This window comes from Vanessa tameamea, chromosome 12, assembly GCF_037043105.1.
Source record: "Vanessa tameamea isolate UH-Manoa-2023 chromosome 12, ilVanTame1 primary haplotype, whole genome shotgun sequence".
NCBI classification, from domain to species: Eukaryota; Metazoa; Arthropoda; class Insecta; order Lepidoptera; family Nymphalidae; genus Vanessa; species Vanessa tameamea.
The window spans coordinates 8,916,349-8,943,067 of record NC_087320.1 but is presented as its reverse complement, the minus strand read 5'-3'; the positions used below and the strand labels follow the sequence as shown (position 1 = coordinate 8,943,067).

Sequence of the window (26,719 nt, the reverse complement as noted above, 5' to 3'; positions counted from 1 at the left end):
ACCACAGATTTAGAGTACGCTAGATACCACAAGCCGTCGGACCAAGCGAAGTTCATGCACAAACTTCACTTGGTAATAATAATAACACTTCACTTGGTTTAGTAATTCGAGTCAAAATTGTATTATCAACCATCGGTAAGTAATTTTGTTGTTCAAATAGTATATAAAAATTGTTTATATATGACTGGGTGACGTCATCGTATGTATAAAAGTAACTTTTTCGATTTTTATGCTTTTTAATGAACATGCGAACATTTAGCCTCAAAAGAGTTTAATAGCACATATTTAGATTAGTCGGAGATGGTATTTTCTAACATTTTTAGCTTATATATTAAAATAAGTAGTCTAACATTTTATATAAAGCCAATAGGTGACACACGCCTCAAAATATTCAGCTCAGTTTTAACGACCATCTTGTGCCCTCGGGCCAAACGTATTTTAATTAATACGTACATCAATTATAATTTATTTTTAGTAATACATTATTATTAAAAAAGTTGATCGATATAGCCCTTGAGCAATTTATAAGGAGTAGGAATAATTAATTTATTCTGCTACCCAACCAAGAACAAAATCATGAGAAAACTTGCATGAGTCTGACAAAATTCTGGAACATCATTTTATGTTAATATCCTTCAAGGTCTGACTGTACTCATAAGTGAGTTCCTTTCAGCCTGTAAAAATATAATTACTTCATAAAGAGATTAAATTTGTTTATTTGTGTGCGGGTAATCTTATTTTTTTACTGGTAGAAAGCTGCATTATTTCTGAGTACTTAATAAAAAAAAGGTTTAATATAATTACTATCGAATGACACGAATAGAGCAAAAACCGCACTAAAAATTAAATTGTTGAGCAAACGCTACAAGCCGGCTAAAGTACGGTTTTTGATCATATTAATAACTAGTTGTCGCCCGCAGCTTCGCTCGCCTTTTATCGATTAGTTGTCTTGTGTTAGGTATATAAGTATCCTATGTCCTTCCTTGCAGTTCAAGTTTGCTTCATTCCCAATTTCATCAATGGTTTTTTATTTTATTATTAAATCATTGGTTTGGCAGTGAAAGAGCGACAGACAGACAGACAGAGTTACTTTCACATTTATAATATTAGTATAGATAATTTGTAACAAATGAAAGTCTGCATAATTCCTTACCAGTACGATCATATAATCTTTCATTCTCTCCTAAAGAGGCCTTAGGTGTAATTTTTTTAAAAACGTTAGTGTAAATCAATAACTTGATATTATATTTATAAATTGCATTTAATTGATCTCTGAGATATTTTGAATGAAGGTTTTATTAAAATTTCTATTCCTTATTTACTTCTACTTAAGCAGATAATAAATAATTTATGGAGGAAGTTAAAAAAATATGAAAAAACTATCAGAATTGAGAAAAGAAATTAATGAAATTAGAACGTATTCTTATTTTAAACTCAATTCTTACAAGTTTTATATTGTAAGATTTTAGTTTAATGTAAGCTTACTCTAAGATAATTACAATTTAGCATTACGTTATGTGTAGTCAATTTTTAAATAGGTACCTACCTATTAGAGATACCTAAGTTAAATTTAATATCATTTTTTATACAAAAACGCGGAAACGAAACAAGAATGGTTCAAAGACCGCATTTTTTATAACGAAATAATATAATTCTATTCTATGTTTAGTTCTTTTTTTAAATATCACATTACGGTTTGTCTTTTAAAAACGTTTCGGTTCAAGTAATTAAGGCTGTTAAGACAGTATCAATAATAAAGAATGTAACACACCTACGCGATCGACCGGAGCAAACAAACACGACTATTTGATTTTTAAAACAACGGTCAGATCTGTGCTACGGGCGAGAGAAGCTGTAGATATTTGCCAGTTCGACGTATCGAATATCCGCTTGCAAAATATTTATAGCATGAGACGTGTTCGTGTCGTCAAACGGACGTCGGAGAAATTTTGGGAGTTGGAGAAAGTCTAGCGTCATCTTGTAGGGGAAGTAGGAACTATTATCGAAATCATTGGAATTCAACTGTACTATAAATTAAATTGAACACGACAAGATCATTTACCGCTTCCTTTATCTGTGGTGATAAAACTGCTATGACAACAAAGGTATTATTCTAAGGAACTCCTAGTACGATTCAAATTCGGTTCTGTGTTTTAATCGTGAAAGACCAACAGACAGACCGACAGAGTTACTTACTTTCCACTGACTGATATATTGAGGAGCTCAATTATAATACTGCAAAACAAGCAAAAAAAGCAAAACATCCTTGTTATATTGGATATATTTTTGGAGAAGGCAAGAAGTAATCTTCATCTACGGTACAAACAATAAGTTTGTGTGTTACATACATACATTACATTAACAGCCTGTAAATTTCCCACTGCTGGGCTAAGGCCTTCTCTCCTTTTGAGGAGAAGGTTTGGAGCATATTCCACCACGTTGCTCGAATGCGAGTTGATGGAATACACATGTGGCAGAATTTCGTTGAAATTAGATACATTCAGGTTTCCTCACGATGTTTTCCTTCATCGCCGAGCACGAGATGAATTATAAACACAAATTAAGCACAATGCTTGCCTGGGTTAGAACCCGAAATCATCGGTTAAGATGCACGCGTTCTAACCACTGGGCCATCTCGGCTTAAAACTTGTCTTATTTATAGAGTATAGTTGGAAATAATAATACAAATCATTATTTTTTTTCAACATAAATATAGATAATGAATGTAATATAAATCATAACCACCCCGCAACTAATAATTCTCATGAAGACGACCGAGAAAATTTGTATTCATAACTCGAACTAGTCGAACCATTGTACTAATAATTCGATAAAAAAAAAAAAATTTTTCATATACTTATGGTTATTACCGTCGTAACATTCAGAACGAAATGATCGTATAAAGACTTAAAATAAACATCAATATCGAAACCCGTTACTAAAAGTACGACAATGAGAAAACATTTGACTGTATTTTATTTATTTTTTTATAAAACTGTTGGGCAAATGGGCCACTTCATGATCACCACCCATAGACTTTGGCACTTTAACAAATATAAACCATTTTTTATATCGCCAATGCATGGCCAACATTGGCCACTAAGATGTTTTGTCCCTGTAGTAACACTGGCTCACTTACCCTCCAATCCGTCACACAACAATACAAGTATTACTGTTTGGCGATAGAATATATTATGAATAACCAACGAAAAAAATAATGTAAAAAAAAATACATTCAACGAATTTTAAGCGATTTATGTGTGTGTTTTATATTATTACATAACAGTGCTATAAATATAATTGTATTTAAATAAATTGTTTTTTTTGTACATTTCATACTTTTACTACCTGCCAGTGTTCTGACTAATACAATGACTAATCAGAAATTAACGGATCGATCTACGTATAGAAACTAATAAAAATAATGTATTTTTAGCCGTCGGTGTCTTGAAATAAACCGCTTTTAAAGGATTAATTCGTTAATCAATGTTACCGTTTACATTACGGCCTTGGTCACAATGGAAAATGATTCTAGATTAAACTTTTTGCTTGATATTTTTGGCAGGTTGTCCTTTGTACTACAATGACTTGTTCGAGTTCAATGCCTTCTCGCCAGATGTTATGCGTCTATAATATAAAGATAATGGATGTGGCATTAAAATATGTATTCAATATAATTAATTTAATTGATTTCAAAATAAACTTTTAATAAATATAATTGTTTAGTTTATTACATTGATGCTTAATTAATGGATTTAAATATTGTATTGAAATCGAAATTATAATACGAGTAATAATTATGAAATCATTACTTTTTTGTTTCTGTCAAATTAACTCAAATATATATGTACTTATTTTACGTATACGTATTTGATTGTAATTTACTAAATAAACAAACGTCCAAATAACCCGTTAATTAAAAAAAAAACATGAACATAGATTAAAACAATACGTAAATATCAATTGAACTAAACATTTAACAGTGTACAAGTATTATAATAAATATTATTATACAGCTCAAATAGCTCGTATACTACCGATTACTAATCCTCGTCCCACCCACGTCACTTCCAGTTAAGTACCTAATTCCATATTTGACGAGAATGATAGCTCAAACCGCTCGCGGCCGTAGCAATAGACATGTCATATTATCAACGCGTTAATTGAAAACGAGCTTCATAATTAGCTAAGGTGAACAAAAAACCCTACCGTCAAATATTACGTGACGTTTACACGTGCTCATATTAGCGGTAGGACATTTTTTTTTAATCATAATAAATGTATATATTATGCTATGGTACTTAAGGGAAATGAGTCTTATTAACTTAAGTTAAATCTCATTTTTCAAAAGTACTAAATTAGTACTTAAGCTTTTCTCCTTTCCATTGACAATGTTATACTAACGGTATCGAGTCCAAATTTTGCCATGATTTATTTATATATAGCCTATAGCCTATATATCTTCGTATATATATATATCACCAATATATGTTTTTTTATATATAATACAAGTTTCTTAACAACTTGATTACAGCGTCGTTTATCGGAATCTAGCTAAAATTATCGCGTAAACTTTACCATACAAATAACCATATATGGTGAATATCAGTTAAATTACTTTACAAACATAACATATATAACATATTGCCACTTATCGTTTTCTCGCAAATATATTGTATGAATTTGACCTCAATCGATCAAGTCACTTAGAAGGTACCGTCAGTACCACCGATTATATGTAATAAAGATTTAAATACTTATTAATACAACACAAGTTTCTCATTATTATTATTATATATACCGGTTGTACATAGCAATCTTCCCGAAATATATATATAATTCCTTTATATACATATTCAGTGAAACAGTAATATTCAATAATAATTAAAGCACAACATAATGAGATATTTGTCAGATGGTTGTATTGTAATTTATTTCAAGAGTTGCAAAGACGTTAAATAATAAAAATTAAAACAATTTTAATTAATATTATAAAGAAGTAAAATTAGTTTGTTTATGTGTAGGGGTAACTTCTGGAACTAATGATTAAATTCTTAATTGTTTTTCACAAATAGAAAGCTACATTATTCGTGAGTACTATTTTTACTAATATAATAAATGCGAGAGTAACTATCTGTCTGTCTGTCGCTCTTTCACGGCCAATCCACTGAACTGATGAAATTAGGTATGAAGCTTGAAGTCTTCTTTTTTATACCTAACACCTTACGACCAACCCCGAAAAAGCAAACCCGAGAGCAACAACTAGAAGGGTATAAATTATAACATGATATAATTTTCTTTACCAACAAATTGCACCCGTGCGAAGCCGGGGCGGGTTGCTATTACCAAATAGATAAATTCCTAAAATCTAATTATTCCATCAAATACCGCTATTATTATTATAATAAATTCAAACAAACTACAATTTACTACAAAAATAACTAAATTCAAAACAAGTGATTTGACACCTACCTTATTACGACGCTTTAATAAAAAAAAACTCTTTAAATTTATACAACGTTAATCTCAATCTAAAATTTTCCACACAATGACTCATTGCTCTAGAAATATCGAATATTAATAAAGCGCCTCGTATTATCTGATTACTATTCGACTGTTACCTTTGGAATTATAGCCTCAACTATTTAAATGACATAAAAACTTTAATTATCACCTTAGAACACTATAATTTAAGTAAAAATGGTATAAAAGAACAATTTACAAATGGCGAGTTGGTCATTGCTCTGTTAGTCCTCAAATCCCGAAGTCGGTCTTGAAAATCCTCAACAGAAGTCAAGTGTTATTATGATATTAGAATTTAATTAAATTTTACTAATTGATATTGAACTTCTAATTGACATCTTGAATAGAGAATATTGGCTTTAATCTGCATAGTAATACACTACTTATTACACAAAAAATAATAATAATAATTTAAAAACAATAAAATTTCTAGATACTCGAATGTCATTATGATATGTATTTAAAACGTTTATTTTTTTATATAAACCGGGAAGACATACTACCCTACTTTATGGTAAGTGGTAGTGGAGTCCAAACGCGAAGATTGAACTACACCAGTTGCAAGATGCTTATTTTGAAGGAACTCAAACCATGGACATCACTTCAAATGTTACCACTTTTTATTACACTTCAATTTATTATGTTAAATTTTTTATCTCTATCTATTCCAAACAATATATTCCAATTATCGTAAAGTTACGGTATAAATACTACATTTATGTGAAATTGAGTAACTATTAACTTTAATACCATTTATTATAAGTCATTTTCAAATTCATCATAACCATCATTTAAATACTATAAATTCTTCATAATAATTAAATCCACTTACGATAACTTGGATACAAAACGTACATGCCACTTCCATTAATCCTTGTTCCGTGTTCGTGCCCTAAACACGCGATCTCGTCATATAATTTCGTGATTACCAACCAATACCATTTCTATTTATACCCGTTCGTATTATATTACGTGTAATAAATTACAGGTACTTCGGGCAGCTGTCTTATCGGTTTCATAATAATGACCAAATTGATGCAACGACTCCGGATTGTGGCTTTCAATAGATTTAATTTTCTCTACGATTGATACTCAAAATGATAGGTTCTTTGAATACTTTATCACTTATATCGGAATGTGGGATTAAATGCTATATGATTTTTATGTAATAAAACTGTTTTTCTCATTAACAAGAATACCCTTTCAAACGAGCTGACTAGATGTTTTATAGTAAGCGGGTATTGTAATAATACATTTACATTTGACTTATTATGAAGTAAGCCGGAAATCTGGCATTGAAGTCAGATCGACTACTTTACTATTTTAAGCCATTCCTTTCAAAGTTTAGTATAATGTGTGTCGTTGGAAAAGATCAAATTTATTGAATAAATAAAGTTGGATTTAACGCTAACAACTTAATAAAAATCTTTTGCAGAATAATCACAGCACAAGTATTCATGTGTTCAAAACAATCAAACACAACAGTAACTCAGACAGCAATTGAGAAGGTCACTTTTATAGATACTATATGGATAGGCCTTACTAAGGTGCGCTTATTGGGTGTGACAATGTAACGAGCCCCTTAATTTTCCAATCTTAGAGGTGAGTTCGATATTTGAATATATAGTGGGCTTAAATATAATATTCAGAGGAAGAAATATTCAGATCGATTCAAATAATCGAATATATCGAGTAATATTCAAGGAACAAGAGAAAATGAAATTTCTACGCCTAAAAATGTGTTTTGAATTTTCAAATTAGTATGATTCGACTATTCCGTTACAGTTATCTAATGAAAAAATAACCATAAACATCGGCTGATAATAGAAGAGTTATTGAGAAGCATACGCAACAAATAAAGTCAAACTTATAGCAAGATAAAAACAAAAGAAGATTACACGAGAATGACAGTCTTTTTTTAAAAAAAATTGTCTACAATTCAAAATGGCTGACTTATACGTTCAAAAACAGAAGTAGTTCCACGAGGGTTATCGTTGATATTATTTTTACTACTATTTAATTACGCCTGAATTTATCTATTACGATTTAAATTTAATTTACGTTAACATTAAAATCCGTCTCAGGACAAGATATTTAATTACCGTTGGATTCGTATCGATCGATATTAATTAGAAATAAACACGTTTGTAAAGTGTAATTTAGTCGTATGCTTCTCAGAAGTAATGAGAGAGCATAATGAGATAGAGAATTCAGAAAGCGAAACCTTTAAAATTGTAATTTTTAAATTTAGAATATTCTCTATTCAAATTTCTTGTAAGAGAAGTTTTGATTCGTCACTATACAAGTCTGTCATGTCAGTTATATGTAAATCTATTACCGGTTCGGAATGCGGATTCCTTAGAGAAACCCGGCTAAAAACTTCGTAATTGCTTTATGAAACTCAGTATGTATTTGTTAATATTGAATCATTAATCATCTTTTGTTAGAAATTATTACTTCTAATGAAATATATTTAACTGGAATATAAAGTATCTTTCTATTTGAATTTCTATCATGGGGGAATCTCAGTTATCAGCGAACGAGTTAGTATACCCAACGAGTACGTAAACACAGACGTAACAATTTAGTGTTGTGTGCGATTATATCGAGGAGAGATCAGGTAAGATGTTTCGCGTGCTGTCCAAATGTTGCTGAACAAAAAATACGAATAACTTTGTTGACTTAAACTGTGATTCGAATCCTCAACTACAAGCTATCCAATAAAAATACGAGGCTATTATGATATATGCAAGACTTTTGATCACTTCGAGTTTTATTTTTAAAACTATGATGTCATAAAAATATCTATATCTATATTAATTTTATAATTCTCTCCAAATAACTTATATTATAGTTGGTTAACTAAAGGAGACGAGGACGACATCTGATACAGTACGTACGTTTAAGTCACCTCTGCCAGCGAACACAGAAATACTAGGCAGTGCGCGTTTCATACATTTCATTTATGGTCTGGTAACGGTATTATGGAGTTCCATAAAAAAAATACTGTATTAAATTTCGTAAGAAGTTTTGTTATTCAGTAGAGAATACAATCAAAACTTAGTCAAACATGTATAGGAATATGAAACACCTTAGCATAGACTGGAAACATTTAAAATGTATAAAATATTCTCAATTACCGCAATATTATATACATAATGTACTCAGTTTAGATAATATCGGTAAAAAGGAAAGTATGAGAAGTCACATAAACAATTAAGCTTACTATTATTTTACCTGACCACTCTCTCTTTATGAACGGGCATTTTAATGTCAAATTACGAAAACTTATTAGAGTGTAAAGAATACACTTGAAATTAATTAGAATTAAAAAAAAACAAATTAAAAATTTTAAAATACGCGGGATGTTTTAAAAAATATTTTTACATATATATATATATATACTCGTATAAAAAAAAAACATTAATACACACTACGCCAGATACTATCGAGATACTCAGCTACGACTTCACATGGCATAAAATACGTAGCCCGCCGTTCCGCTTTTAATGCAAAAATAAATTCGACAAAATAAATTTTATCAAAACAAATCACTTAAGGTTAACACGTACCGAACGTTTATAGTATTTACGATCAATTAAATAACCCGATGAAATTTGAAACCGGATCGTTATAACTTTCGTTGACTGAAACCAAGCCGTTACGTTGAAGTTGCATTGTGAAGTATTTCAACCGTTAGCATTCCAAGACAGGGCGTCATCGTGAGATCTGCATATTCATCAGAATCTGGATAGAATCTCACCGTTATGGTTCCGTCATTCGCATCACGTAAGCATTGTTTACTATACCTATGTATAATTCATGAAATGCACAAGTTTACATGTTCAGTACAATCTATGAACTAGTGACCTCGTTTTTAAAGGGAAGTACTCATCCCTGCATGAAAAACAATAAATAAGGCATGTTACATACAAGCGTATATTAAATACTACAAAAAGTTTGGACTATTCATTTACTTACTACACGGTAACGATATTTCTTTCGAGATCTGTAGTTTTTAAAACTTAGAAAGACGGTGCCATTTCATTCACTATATTAACAATATGAGAAAGTATTTTGCAACTTGCAACATTGATCTAATGACGCTTTATAGAGAAACTAATCGCGATCTCAGGTGATTAAAATAAAACTATACATTTAACTTTTCATCTACAATCTATTATAATATGTCGTTAAGAGAAAGATATGAAATTTAAATAAGGAATACATTATGTTTTTGCTCCATGTTGTTCAGCATCGGCTTTATTGTCACAGATAATAATCAAAGTATGTAGGCGACTAATTTTATCATTGTTATCGTGTCATCTATAGGCGTATAAAAAGTGCCTATTTTTGAGTTTTTATGAATTTCAAAATCTAGGTAAAATAATTATGCAATCATATTAGAAATTGTTACACAAAGGTTGTTTTGTAAGATTTTCAGTTAAATTTATACAATCAAATAACGCATTCTATTCTAGAATATTCTGTATCGAAACTCACGACTGCATTCGGGTTAAAAAGCAGTTCATGACTAGAATGTCCATTTCCTAACAAATGATGACCAAGACTGTATAAACAACTTTTAGTTAACAAAGGCCCCTATTCAGAGCGTACCACATATAGGATGCAATGTTACTTAGAGGCCCTATTAGCCAAACAAACTTGCCCATCTCTATGTTAACAATGAACGTACGGAACCATTGTTACCTAAGTGGACTACGTAAATGTACTCATAGTTTTTATTTCACTAATTGTTATTTGATTATATAGGCTGTGAATTCTATGTTTATATAAAGTACTAATAGTCGCTCACGGCTTCCCTTGCGTTTTAGGGGTAAGTCGTCAGGTTTTAGGTACTAAAAAGGAACAAATATCCTTCCTTCAATATCAAGCTCACTTCCTACCAAATAACATACTATCGAATTTATGATATTAGTAGAGAAGTTTATTATATAATGAAATATTTCAATAAGAGAAATGAAACATATATCACTGGAACGTTATGCTAGTTAATTTTTTGTTTGTGACGTATTACACATGGGTTTTGTACAAGCCCGTCTGAGTAAGTACTCATCTTATATTACGTAACAATTATAACTTTTAGTTTAACTACTGGACAAGGGACATGAAATCTTAGTTCCCAAGGTTGGAGGCGCATAAGCAAAAGGAATAGTCTATGTTCAGTACACTTACCATCACGACCTATACTATACCAAAAAACCCGTAATAACAAACACTAAATAATAAATTTCTTTCAATGAAAATATTATGCAAAATAAATTACAAAATTTGAGTTATTAAAAATTACAAGACCAAGTTGAATTAACCGCTAGCACTTACTTCATAAAAATAATCTTGAACGAACGAAAAAAACTGCTCGAATTCCGTTCAGTAATTAGCTATAGATAATAATTGGTTGTACGTGACAGTCGTGACATTAACAATGGCTCCCACGGGAGTTCACATGGCTTTCACGTCTCATTACACAGGACGTGTCGAACTTGTGTGACCGTGTGTGACCGCTGTTCTTAAGCATATGTTAAAGTAGACACAGACGTTAGTTGGAAAACGAAAAACGTGTCATATAGACCCCGTGACATATTTTTGTTTGTGTTTAATCGCTCCGTTTATATTAAAACTAAATAATCAATATGTAGTTTTTCTTATGAATTTCTATATATGATTTATTCAGAATGTTGTTCGTTTGTAAAGCGCCTTATTGTTCGAGTTAATTTTTTAAGAAGTAAGAGTTATTTTTTATAATACAATAATACTAATCAACTTACTAATCAATGGTTAATTTTATTATCTACGAGTTTTTTTTTCTATCTTTTCTACAATAACGTTATTACTTTCTTAGGTTTATATACAAATTGGTAATCATGAAACAGATTTTTTTTTTTTAAGTGAAACTTATTTGAACATTATGGAAGAAAATTACTCGGTCAAATTCGTGTATAGCGTTTCTATGTACAACGTTTTAATATGAAATGTTTATGACGAACATCCAACATTAAAAATAAAAAAAAAATATTACGCTTTTTCTTTAATTTTACTTTAAAATTATGACATGTATTGATTAATTACGGTAAAATAAATAATTATAAATTTCCCATTTCGCTTTAAAGCTAGCCAGCGCGATGGCGTCCATCCGTATGTTTTTGCGGTTCGATCTCGTTCGCGTGCAATATGTCCGCAATGTGTGCCGGACGCGATCAAATAGAGCGGACGCTAAGGTTACGTACGCAACACTGTTGCACTTAAAAGATACAGTTCATTTTTAAGAAGAAGTTTTATTGCTTTTAATACTTCTTGTTAATTTGCAGCAATTTATAGATAACTTTTTTTTAACTTAAAATTTTCAAAGTCGAATTTAATAAATTTCTACATGAAACTTTTTTGATTCAAAAATAACGGAACAATATAAATATAATTTTATCTGTATTATATGTCATTTATAACGGTTTTTCCTATATTTTTTTAAATCTTTTTTTTTTGTATAAGTAATAATTGATTAAACTTTGACATGTCAAGCTTACGAAAAAAAATATCAGTAAAACTACACACAAATAAGTCGATATATTTGTAATCGATGTGACATCGGCTTAACCGTTAGAGCAGTTACATGAGCACAGAGTAAACGTTTTATCTGTCAGTTGGCATTCGGTCGACCCCAAGGACGGCGCGATTCTACTAACTAGCTTCTAGGTCGCTTTTTTTTAAACATACGGAGATAAACGGCATCTCAGTTATGTTCCTATACAACAATGTTTACAATTCTTTTTTTAAATTAAAAGTTTTCTTTCAACGTCCACTTAATGAAAACGTGATGCTGGGAACACAATTGAAGTGTTCCAAATTTGAAATTGAATTGAATTCTCCAGCGCTATTCTGTAAAAATTCACTTCGAATCTCATGCAATATTGGTAACCGATTTACGCTATTTCTAAATTTGACAGTTGTGTCTTGCGGTGAGTTTCGAGTTTATTCTTAGTGGAGCAACTGTTTCGCTCACGTATTCAATCAATTTGAATGATTTATTATTTCTTTCATCCTCACTTAAAATAAAAACGTCATTAGAATGTTCTTATATTCCAATTTTGTTAAATACATGTGATGTTGTATCAATGAGCGCAATCAAATTTAATTTATTTTTATTCTATAAATTTATTTTTGGGTAACACAATGATTCGAAAATAAAAAACTTTAATAAACTCGTCTCGTAACGCAGCGTAACGTAAAGAATATATGTATATTTATAAAATGAATAAAAAAACCTATTGACAAGTGATTCAAGCTTTACGTAGTATATAAAAATGTTCTATTTTCCGTAGTTTAGGTAATTAATATCTATGATAAAATTTTACCTAATAATAATACTATGATTTGTAACATATGACAAAATAGTGTAAATTTTTATAAGCTTATACAGCGTCTAGTCTGTCACACAGTCTAGTTCAAAGCTAAGAAATACTAAAACTAGACTTGTAGACAAAGTAACGGATCAGATAATAAAAAACAACGCTAAACGAATACGCAGTATCTGAATAAATATTTTCAACACAGGTTTTTCTACTTATATTTGTACACTCAGACTCAGAAGCGCTAAGTGTTTAACGGCATAATATATAAAATGAACGAATGCTTAAGTATTATATATTTTATTTTTATTAAATATATTCTGTAACAACAGTAATAAGAATCTTGCAAGATTGGCGTAAATAATTTAAAAAATATTTTTTACGTTACTGGAACTCAGTTTCCGAGCTGAAAGTTATCTTAAAGAAACGTTGCATCAAAATTCGTTCTTTGTTTACTCTCATCTCATCACAAAAATAATGTCTTCGACATAAACAATAAACACTTCACGTTCATACTTGAACAAATGAAAACAGAATTTACATACAAATATATGCAGACACACCCGTTCAAACGCGTAAGTGTGAAATTTAAATATTTGTCACGTTACAGCTCTACAGTTGCTATACCCACTGATAATGCAAGTAAGGCGTATGATCGTCTATGTCTCATTGCATATACGCATAATTGTCATTTGCAAATAAAATAATCAATATAAACTAAAACGGCTTGCATCTGCATATGCATACGCCCTACCAAGGAAATTCCTTATGGCATATGTTATGCCGTCTGGTTATTTATTTATTTATTTTTATTTAGTGCAGTGGTGATCACATACCATCAAGTGGCCCAATTGCCTGTCCACCTATCTGTGCTATTCATAAAAAAATTAACAAATCCTGACCATTTTAAATGGAGGAGAGAATAAATACAATTTCCCGTAGAATCGCAATTCCGTTTCTGTAGCTGAAAAACGTATAAAGCCTTCTGTCACGATTGTCGCAATCACAACATTAATAAACGTAATTGCGATTTTGATTGACTGCCACGTTCTGTACAGTCGTGGCAATAAATTACATTCATATTAAAACATAATTAAATAGGTTTAATTATAGTTAGCAACTTTTCCGTTAAACAGTACTTGCGATCTTAAGCTTTTGTTTTCAATACAGCTAACATTTCCTCACATTTGTTTAAGATTATTATCACTTTAAAACCTTACGTATTGATAATCTCAGCCGGTATAACTAGTTTGTGTATGTGTGGGTAATTTCTTTGTGTGAAGACGATGAACATACGAGATTATGTCTCATTTCTCTTTGACATTTAACGTAAAATAAATATGTATATTTATTATTCATTTCTAACTTTGACATGTTAAGTTTTATATTATGTTAAGTATACGTTAATTTTAACAATGAATATTGATGTATTTACATTAAATTTGGTATTAATATTCAATAAATATATTTATATTGATATTAATATATAATTATATATTCGACATGACAAAAACATGTAGTAATAATTCATTGGACGTAATACTTGATTATTGGCTATTCAATAATAATGCATTAATTTTATTAGAGAGTTTTAAGAAAATTACAACGCAACGGACACACGACCCTAGCAATTGCTTTGCATATATTTATGTAGTTTTACGGATATGTCTTCATCTAACCCTATTCAATACATGTTCAATCTAATCTATTCAATACAACTTAGATGTTTCAAGAAAACTATAAATAGCGAATTAGTTTTTGACAATTAACGTTTTATTATACAGTACTGAATAATTATTGACTGGAACGCAATTGAACAATATTATACGATTTATGCACCAAAATATAATGAAGGTGCATTGATAGTACTATTCTAGGAACATCGATATGCGTATGAACAATAACTGGTCAAAATTTTATACAATACGAGATTATACGCGACTACATTATATAATATAAAAAAACAAGCATTTTATTATTTCGCATTGTAAATAATAAATAAACTGTAAAATTTAACAGTATATATATATATATATACATATGTAAATAAAATATTTCATATACTCACACTTATTAAAGCCATAAATAAACAGATGAACGACGTCCGAGATATATGTGAAGCGACATTCGTCGCCATTTTGGACCTGTAAATAAAAAAATAAAAATTAAAACACGCACGAGCACAATCCATACATCCAAATATTCAAATAACGAATCTAGACAAATTAGGACCGGACACATAGCTCACAGGAATGCTGGAGCTCTGACAGTATTTACATAAGTGAAAATATCTGAATAACTGCTAAACTAGTTTTACGACGGCTTTCTCAGCGAAAACGATCACGATCAGTGTCACCATCTGATCGCTTCTCGTGTTCGCGTGTTCGGTTTTTTATTTCTATTTTTATTGAAGTCCACTAACTCTTGACCTTATGCATATATTAATGCTAATACTTTAATGATATTAGAATATAAATAAGTAGCTATATGTATTTTCAAATATTAAATCAAGGATTGCGATGTTATTGTTAAATTTTGGAACTTCTTCCATTCGACACATGAAAGTTCACTCACGAGGTTTTAATCCAGGCGAGCAACGGTGACTTTTCACGTGCATAATTAGAGATTACAGTACATCATTAACTGTTAAGAAAATCAACTAGAAGTACCTGCATGTGCCAACTGAAATTCTGCCACATGTAAGTCTACCTATATGCAGTGGAGTAGCGAGAGTAATAAGCTCTATTCTCCCTAAAACACAGGACAGAAGGTCTTTGCCCAGCACTGGGACATGAACAGGCTATTACTTTATTATATTATATTACTTATATTGATGTAAAGTAATTTTGTATTGACCCGTGTCACAACTACAGCATCCGATTACAAATCTGTACGAAACCGGAGGTAATTTATCAGTTATTAGATAACATCAATATTATTCTGCATATTATATTTCTTGGAAAAGTCAATTATATTCATTTACAAGTGGCTAGCGTATGTTCTGTATAGATTCATGCGAGTGTAAAATGTTCTTGAAAATATATTACTTATGACATTTATTTAAAGCATATTTTATAAACGTACAAATATTTTATTTACCTAATTAATTTAGTCTGAATGTTTGATTCTTAAGGGTGCGTTATTGCGTGTTTCAATAAATATATACGTTATTCCATCTATAGTTAATTATCACTGTCGTTGTATGAACTTATGGCCTCGACTCGCATCTATCCTTGGATTACTGAAGCAAAAGTTATAAAGAATCAAAATAAGAAGGTTCTAAAGACTCGGTAATTCTACGTTATCTGTCTCCTGCAAATATTAATTAGCATTTAAGAACGATTTATAAAAAAAAAAAAAAATCAGCATGTAAATCCTATCTCTGATATAAAATTGCCTGCCTCTGGAAGAGATTGTTTAGAGCCACCTCGCTCGAATTGTATCTGTAATTGTGATATTTGATCGTCTTGCCTATTTATAAATATATTACTTTTAAAAGAAGATGCAATTATATTGACAGTTATTACTTCAGACATGCTAATATAGTCAGTAAAGTGGAAATAACAAGGGATACGAGCGTAACATTAGACACAACACTGCATCAGCTCATATTGCTCACATTATTAATAATTATAATAGATATTAGAACGGACCTAAAGATCTAATATCTTTAGATAAATTGAAAGAGTGCAAAAAATGTTTTTAAGAAAACTGATACATGATTTTGTATCTCGCCTTCTCTCATTACGATACATAAAAAAATTAAAAAGGTTTCATATTATGGCTTTAATTTCCCAACGGAAATTACTAGACATGATGTTTTTATAGAAACATTTTAATAACTACATCGATTGTCTTAATCTGTTATCCAAGGTTAACCTTTCAGAATACCAAGAAAGCGAGGTAATTTTTATTTAAAAATAAAAATAAAAAACACAAAAACACAGAAAGAACTTAACATTGAGGTGTTGGAATTTAGATATATCTCATAATCGTTAATATAAAATGTTTTTCGTTCTAAGATTTGATAAAATAACCAACAACCATATTAACTTGCTATCCATTATAAACAATTTTATATAAACTTAATTTAAACTTAGATATTTTGTTTATTTTCACTTAGAATAACTTTAATTCATCTGGTTATAACCGTAGCAAATTTTTAACGTTCCACAATTTTCTATAATTAGAAGTGCGATTGACTTCGTTTATTTATTTTTGATGTGCTAAACATATTATAACAATTGTCACTTTGGTTGGATTTTATGAACTAATAAATAATTTTACGAGCAAAATATAATTTTTATGTGCAACGTTTACTGGCGCGCTTTACGGGTAAGATCGAGTCGTATCACGTGTTGACAAATGGCCTGACAGTCTCTCATACCGTCCCTTCTCCGCCACTCTCTACTTCTTTGTGAGCTCCCATTATTATAATAATACGAATTACACATAATTTTATTACGTATTTATTTAATAATTTCGTTCACAAATGCCAGCGCGCGTTCGTCACTTTTTTTATATATATTTATTCTTCTTTATAGTTAAAACAGTGATTTTCTATTCTCAATACGTCAATCATTCAATAAGTTACGGTTTGCATGATGAGTAAATCACTTATACACGCCATATGAAGGTATTACTATAGATGTTTAAATTGCACGTTCTGTCCGTCCGTGTGCTATGAGACTTTCTTAGCGTAGTGTTGTAAGTATTGGAATTACAGTGGATCGGTAAACATGCGATTTCTTAACGGTAGAATCATTTTTTTTTTCTTCTTTTACAAGAAAAGCTATGATTTATTTAATAGGCTCAAGTGTTATTAAGTTTAAAATGAGCGTTTGTATTTCACTGAGAGCTGACTGGAAAGGAAATCACTATCAACAATATAACTATTAACAAGGTAGCACCTTGTTACACGCACGTATACATACGTACTTATGAGGTAAAAGGTTTTGCTAAAGTACACGCTGATTACAGCGAATCTTTTATGCGTTTACGCTCAAGATGTGCGAAGCAAAAGAAACGTTCATTAATATTCGTGCGTACATACCTACATATATGATTATTAGACTGACTTTATTTTGACCAAGCTATAAAGTGCACTCTTAAAGTTCTATGGGACAGTGTTTCGAGGATCATATGTAGAACCAAGAGTCTTAGAAAAATCAACAACTTCGTAACTCCAATTTTTTAGAGATTTTCATAATAAAAAACAATACAATTTTTTTCATGGTTTCATCTATAATCTATAGGACTGCAGTCGTATAAGATTGCCGTTATACTAACAACGCCTGGTTGATGAAAAAATTAAAATTAAAAGGTATTTGAGAACATGTGGAGTTCTAAAAATCAGCATGTATATTTATTAATGTTGATAATATTGTATAATATTCAATATAATTATTGAATTTATCCGAAATTACGTAATAGTAAAAATAACAACTATTCTACTGGTTGTTTTATCTGTAAAATATCTTTATAATTGATCTAAAAATATTCCAAAATAAATGTTAAAGAGAACACAATTATCCACTTATGGTCGTGATTCTGCCTTATCATACATCGTTTTTGATGTATTCCTCTAAAACGAAAAGACACCGAGATGCGATCGTGCGATAAAAACGTTTTTTGCTTGAAACGAAAGTGCATTATTATGTTGAGGAATGCGTGAAAAGCATCGGTTGATTAGCTCGCTTCATCCTTTGATGTAGAAATTTTTAAACACATCTTACATGATATAATTAAGTACATTTATATTATTAAATAATTGCTACCCGTACTATATATATATATATTTATTTAGACATGCAAAGATGTTACTTTTGACATTATACTGAAAAAAATATAAACGATTACATTTATTTAATAGACATAATCATAATTGTTTTAATATAAAATGCATTTTGATAAACTTAGTTAAATAAATATAAAAAAATAATTCATTCAGGTTTTAAATATTAATCGTATGATGGAATAATCTTATTAATAATTATGCTTAAGAATCCAATATAAATATCGTATATAAACACATTATTATACACATTATTTAATCTAATATAAACATATTAGATATTTTATGATTTTATGATAACAGGCGGAAAGGAACAAATCTTAACATGAATGATCACAGTATATATATTTTGGATGCAATAGTATTTTTAATGATACCATCATAGTTTTTTTTAAATACCATAAAGCTATCCATAGAGTCATCTAGACTATAACTATAAATAAATAAAAATTAGTATAAAATAACTAATTTGTAGAGTAAGAATATTAAAATTCATACATTGAACGAATTTTTCATATAACATATTATAAAGTTAAATTTAAATATAAAAAAAAAATTCAAATAATTAACTGTATTTTCTCTCCTCTCATTTTCTAATTTACTATTTTTCGTAGTTTTCATTTTAAAAAGTCTATAATTAGAATAATTAAAAAAAATGCATACAATAAAAACTTAATTCATACAGAATTTCACATTCTTTATTTTTTCATATACCGCCAGTAATGAAAGACCGCACAAGAATTCAAGTCGTTTTCATCAATCAAATTTACATGGTAACTGCCTTTCTGTTAGGCGATTATGTACAGAGCCGCGGCATGCGGTCAATGGAAGGTTATCTTTAAATTAGGAAATATATAGTCTGGGAACGCAGTGAACTGCAAATATTCGCCCGCTATTACCAGTTACATGTGAAAGTAGCCTTAGGCTGACGGCATGCATGCGAAAATGAATTTAATATTCTGTGGTGAATTTACAAATTTATGGCGGCAACTTGCCCGCCGGATTTTTGAACGTGATTCGATTTTTCGGTTTATTATTTCGCTTACATTAACACGTTCTTTTTTTAAAAGATTAATTATCTTTGTAAGTCTGGATTTTGTTTCGTCATATTTTTTAAATTGCATACCTCATATAAGGGAAAATGGGTCAAATATATGTATGTATGTGTATATAAAGTGCGTATAAATTTTAGAATTATTGTTATTGTTAAAAAATATTATAAAGCAGAAGAGTTTGTTTGTTTTATTGAATTTTGTTGAATCACTGTTGTTAGGAATCACTGGTCTGAAGGAAGGCCATATACCATCACACTACGACCTGTTGAAAAATGTTGCAAAAACCATAAAAGACAGAATCTGTCTTTTATCAACTGAGAGAAGTCAGGGCGAGCAACTAGTTAGATAGAATAAACGCAAAGCTTATACTACGATTAGAAGGCTTGAAATTGGAAGACATCTTCGTTTCGTATAAGCACCATTAAGATTGAATTTCCATAATTCGATTTTAGAAGAGGAGCCTTTAACAATTTCATCCGTACAAAAGTATTTCTTTAAGCACACAGACCAAGAAAATATAGTCATTATAAGGTTTTAAGGACTCACTAGTATTTATTTATATATAAATATAATACATTTATATGCTTGTATACATTATATTGTATAATAATATGCTTGTATACATTTATTACCATAGAATAACACGAATAAACGATTCGCCGTAACATATCCGACGCGTACAACAAGCGCTTAGTTATTATAAGTTATATCAGTTATAATTAAGCTCCAATAGCTGAAAGGTTTACGGGTCATCTAGCGATGGGAAAGTCGAAGATTCGATTCTAACCACTTGCACTATCGTCGTATCTTACCCACACGTAGGCATATTTAGTGAGGGAAATAGGCGTATTAGTATATCGGCATCGGCTATAACGTAGAATAATATTCTTTAGCTTGATTCATTTAAAAAATATATTGTTGACTAGCTGTGCCCGCGACTTGTTTGAATTTAAGTTATTTGGATATTGTAGCGTGATTTTATTTTTATTCTATTTATAATTCTAAAATAAAAGTAACCTAAGTTACTCCATATTACATCCGCTATCTGCCAGTGAAAGTCCCGTCGAAATCGGTTCAGCCGTTCCAGAGATTAGCCGGAACAAACAGACAGACAGACAGACGGACAAAAAGGTTAGTAATTGCGTACGGTACGATAATAACGAACTCATCCTTTTTTAGAAGATATTTAAAAAGAGAACCAAAATATTTAAGACACGCGTACAAAAGACAATTAAAAAAAAAATAACGTGAATATGTATACATTTTATTTTGTTCATCTCACATAATAACAAGTATCGTAAAGTTCTCGATGACATATTTATCGCTACGAATCGATTACAGTTAGTGATATAAACCTGGTTTGTAAAAAGCACCGCCGTGCTCCCAAGATACTGTGATTATCATTCAAAATGTTACCATGGTAATAACAGGTGTGCTGTGCATAAAGATCTCGCTAGTTGCGCTTTGTCATTTGAAATTATTCGAAACACTATCGAGATTACAGTGTGAAGCAGTCAAATTGCATTGTGTAGTGGAATGTTCACGAGAATAACAATTGTTGTTGTACAAGTTATATTGTAGTGACCTTTGGACTATGGTAATAGAAGTTTTGTTATTTATGTAAATAGAGAGATTAGATAAAAAAATATAGATACAGCTATTGCATGAACTATCGTGTTTAACTATGGTGGTGGTGGTATGGCTTTATACCATATGTCTGGAGTGGTACCACTCATTCGTTTTATATTCCACTGCCAAACAGCAATACTTGGTATTGTTGTGTTCGGGTTCCTCCAAACTTCAGGTGAATGAGCCAGTATAACTACAGTCAAAACGGACATATAGGAAACCTTCATTAGGAACTAAGATGTTATATCCCTTGTGCCTGTAATTCACTGGCTTACTCTCCCTTCAAATCGGAACACAACAATACTGCTGTTTTGCGGTAAAATATCTAATGAGTGGGTGGTACCTACCCAAACGAGTATGCACAAAGCCCTACCACCAAGTAATACGTTCTTTAAACTCTAATAAATGTATACGTTACTTAAATACGAACAAAATTATATTCATTTTACTGATAGTCGAATCCTGGACGTGCAACTTAAATAACCACTTAACAAACATTGATACTATCTCGTCCAACTGTCTATTGTCTTGTATCCACCAAATTAAGCTCCAATATGGACAGCAAATTGACAACAAACGACATTTCAGAGATTCTTAACATTGTCAATCAATTCCTCGACATCAGAGGTCGCATGAAGTCGTATGTATTAAATAAATTAAGATAGTGAATCTGCTTACAAAATAATTGGAGACTGAAATACACAGCTTAATTAAAATAGACGACATTATAATTAATTTATCAACCGTTGTTCTTAAAAGTCACAAATGTAATCGTTAATGCGTATGTGTTATAAATAAATAAATAATGGACAACATCACATACATTACTCTGATCCCAATGTAAGTAGCTAAAGCACTTGTGTTATGGAAAATCAGAAGTAACGACGGTACCACAAACACCCAGACCCAAGACAACATAGAAAACTAATGAACTTTTTCTACATCGACTCGGCCGGGAATCGAACCCGAGACCTCGGAGTGGTGCACCCATGAAAACCAGTGTACACACTACTCGACCACGGAGGTCACTGTTATATAGGCCAAAAAGGATAATTCCATCAACAGTTTTCTATCCAGTAATAACTAGTATTCGTTATGTTTTACGACGTTCAAGAGAAGCAACTAAAATGTCTTACCAGTCTATTTTCCGCCGGTTCGTGTTCTTCCAGCCGGTCATCATCCAGCGCTCACTGACATGTAACCACTATTGTCACCTTCGTTGGGTCACGACGGCACTGAACATGTCACACTTCACTACACGTCCGGATTTTATTCAAATTACCTGTAAATGGATGATATCTTCTTAGAAAATATTATTTACATATTATATAATACCTTTGGCACTTAGGAATAAACAAATTTTTTTGTTTTAGAATTTTACCATCAGTACTGTAAATTACCCGGGATATACAAACCAACAAATGTCACCTATTTATAATATAATAATAGATACCCAAAATAATCCGCAGTATTCGATTATGATATTCGTGATCTGTGTACTTAACTTCAATTTCAATATATCTGTTTTATTCTGGTTCCAATAAAAATTTAAAAAAAAAAATTCTGAACATTATGTTGAAGAAAATAAAAGTTGATAAATTAAATTATTTTTTACAAGACATACACAAGACAGCTACATTATTTTGATCAAGTATAATATACAATTTTATATGTAAACTTTACGAGTCCTGAGAAATATTAGCAAAGCGAATCAGTTGGGCGCCCGTTCAATAAACAATGGTACCCGAAAAAGGGGTAACGTTTTTTTCAAACATAAATAAACATGTAAAAGAAAATATATCGCTCCATTATACGAAAATTGTCTTTTGTACTTAAGAGATAATTCTTAAAATCGTTTACAAGATTTCGAGGAAACTTACGAAAGAGCCCAAGGCAAGACGTTAAAGTTCCGAACAATGAGCCATTCGGATGTTTTTGACTGCAAAGGTACCTTCGAATACAAAATATTAATGGCATACCGAGACATTTTTATATCAAAGTAAAAAAGAACTTTCCTCTTTTGGTGTACAGATTTATATGCACCACTAATAATGATAAATAAAATAATAACGGAGACAAAATATTCCAATTAATTTCTAATTTATTCAACTAATTCTTCTTCCGCCGTATATTGACATTGGAATTATATTATTGAGCCAGCCAGTGCGATTCTGTACGAATTCACTTCGTATCTCGCTCGTTAAATATTGACAATGAACTTACGGTGATACGTCATTCATTTTGATAGCGGTATACTATAACTTTTATGATTATTATAGCGAATGTAATATGTAGAGTACATTCTAATATTTCACGTTCGTTTTCTGCGATGAGTTTCGAATTTCTTCTTAAAGAACCCTATAAACAATTACTTATTATTTTACCAACTTTAAAAATTGAAAAACATATATATTTTTTATGGAACCGTTTTTTAGGAAAATCGCGCGATTAATATAAATATTTTTTTGAATACATTTCATTTCGATCCACGTAAATATATTTTTGAAAGTTCTCAAAATCATCAAACAAGCGAAAAATACCTCACTATGCTTATTAGTTTCCTATCGTATACCCAATATGGGTTTTTTGATAACATTCTAAGCTTGAACATCTTTCTCACGGAATAAGTAAATGTGTCCCCGATGAATAAGCGAAATCAAATGGTCACGCTCGGCCTGAATAACTATCGATGGAAAGTGAAGATGCAAAGGATGGTGACGCTGAGAAAATTCCTAATTAATTATTATTCTGAACGCCATCCGCAAGCAAATATGCAAAACCATTCATTGCTAAATCTAACAGATCTTCGTTTACAACACCCAAGCGAAATTATGTTTTGAACCTTTCGCTATTGTCGCGAAAGATAAACTACGTTTCTACAAGAGGAAAATTGAGACTGTCCACTGAGTTGTCAACGAGCATCTGTAACTAAATATCTTTAAATCAGCTCCAAACAGAAATTGCCAACTATTTTAGTAAAAATACACCAACTATGCATTTAAATTAGACTGTTTATTATTATTATTAAATTTTATTGTACACAAATAGTTTCGTACTAAAAATAATTAAAAAAGTAAATATTTTTATACCAAAATTATTTTTGAAGCCGCCTAGTCTAGTTCACTCCTTGCATTATCGTCGGTATCCAATAAATAGATCTACAAAGCTCCCGTATTTTATGAGATATAAAGATATTTCTTTTAAGTTTAACCTCTAACAAGTTTTTCACCCGATAATATTATCAATGAACAATTAAAATAAACTACAAAATGTAGGCTATGTTACGCGTAAAACTATTCAACTATTGAACAATCAAATACACAAATATCTGAGGCTATTAATATTGAGTTCAGTTATATAACTAAGGTAAAAGCGAAAAAATTTACCGTACGTGTTCCGTTGTATTACTGGAAGCATACGTTGGTCGCAAACGACCGTAGGATGTGTCGGTACCACTTTAACGGTAAACACGTGGACACTTGGACGCTATGCGACACAGAAAACTTGGACTTCTTTATAGCTCATTTTAAATGGTATTTCTTAATCGTTTAACGTACATACGTTATATGTTAAACATTGCCTTGTTTCGATTTAGCTATTTTTTTTTTTCAAATATTTTCTATAGTAAATAAAATTGTTATTAAAATTATATTATTATATTTAGAAAAAAAAAACAATTTATATTATTATTTAAACATGTTTTTTTATTATTTTAAAAATAAAACCGAATCCTAGTATTAATTTCAACTAAATAGTTTTTTTTTAAATAATTTGTATATTTCAGTTATTGAGTTTAATAAGATAAAAGTGTAATAATACATTGATCGATGAAATGATAGAAATCATACAAAAATAACGATAACAACGATTTTATTTAACGATTTAAACGTTTCGTATACAGCGGGACGGAAAAGGACATATCTGACATCTGCCAAACACGCGGACGAAACCGCGAGCGGAAATTATCATAAAAACTAAAACCGTTTTTTTTAACAAATGTCTATCGAATCCCTGCTTAATATTATTAAATTTAAAAATTAATAGACACTATCATTCTAAAGTACCTCCTGTATATATTTTTTGTATAAAACTACGGACGTACTTTCAACAAAACCCTTTTGACAAATGGGTATATCATGTTATTATGTCGATAACTTTTTGTGCCAATATGTTCAGGCGAAAAAACTTCGCGTGCACAATTCCTATAAAAATATAAAAATCTACACGTATAGATAATAAACCTGTACGAATCACCTTGAAATTAATTGCTGCATTTAAAAACTATACACCTGTTAAATCAACTGCGTATGATTTGATTCGAATCGTGTATTCTTATATTATTTCAATAAGATAATATATGAACCGACTGAAAAAAAATGTATAAAATTATGAACAAAACTTAAACTGAAACGTTTTTTAAATAAAATATCAAAGTCGAATCTGAGTAAACGTAACAAGTAACGTTTCGATAACGTTAAATTTAGATTTTTTTAAATTATTAATAAAAAATTAGTTTCTAAACGTTACGTTTGGAAACTTTTATAGAGAAGAAGTTTTAAATTACGTTTAATAAGTTTAACGTATCTTAAAGAGAAATCTAAAACAATCGGTACTTTGAATAAACAGTGCACATTTTAAGACACTGGCTTCCGTTCGGTCTAGTCTCATGTCTATCAAATTACGTGCTTATATATATATATTTATTTGGTTAATGACTAAATCTAAGTAGACAGGAAATAAAAAAGTCGACAAAAACGTGTGATGCATATTCAATTTATTGAATACGTTGAAATATATTGCTCATTTGTTTCATCTCGTGAATATGTAGAGCGAATTTCGCACAGTTAAGCTATTTTGTAAGAATTTATATCGTATCTCACTTGTAAAATGGTGAAATTCGACTTACAATGATGTGCTATTTTGATTCTTTTATCCTCTTAATGTTATGCTACGATCGTGTATACCCTTTCTCTATTTACTAGTATCACTAATACGGACCGTGCTGGTGTAAGAATACTTTTACATATAGAAATTTAAAAAAAAAAGTCGTACATCGTTATAAATTAATTAAAGCCCGTCCACAGAAGCATACACATATTATAAATTAAAATTTTGATTTTATCATTAATAAACATGATCACAGGTATACTTTACAAAAAAAAACATCACGTGTGACTCACATTTCAAGTAAAGAGAAATTTTACATCAGAAACGTTAAAATAAATAGATGAGTCCTTATTCCTTAAATAACCTTCGGTACAGTGTTGTGTAACTTTTAAGATGACGTTATTATACTTATTTTATTGTTATTATACATTAAAAATCACTAGATTATATATCCAAGTTTAGTTTTC

At 30.3% G+C, this 26,719-nt stretch overlaps 1 protein-coding gene across 1 annotated transcript in view; it reads right to left on the bottom strand.

The window, feature by feature from the left end:
• Positions 1 to 26,719, bottom strand: part of LOC113393034 (uncharacterized) — a 75,188-nt gene that overhangs the window by 38,215 nt on the left and 10,254 nt on the right. Inside the window, exons 2-3 of the mRNA XM_026629731.2 lie at positions 22,502 to 22,647; positions 14,956 to 15,031 (exon numbers count right to left, since the gene is read on the bottom strand). Coding sequence (XP_026485516.2) covers positions 14,956 to 15,031; positions 22,502 to 22,545 — 120 coding nt within the window. The 5' untranslated portion in view covers positions 22,546 to 22,647. The remainder of the gene's footprint in view (positions 1 to 14,955; positions 15,032 to 22,501; positions 22,648 to 26,719) is intronic.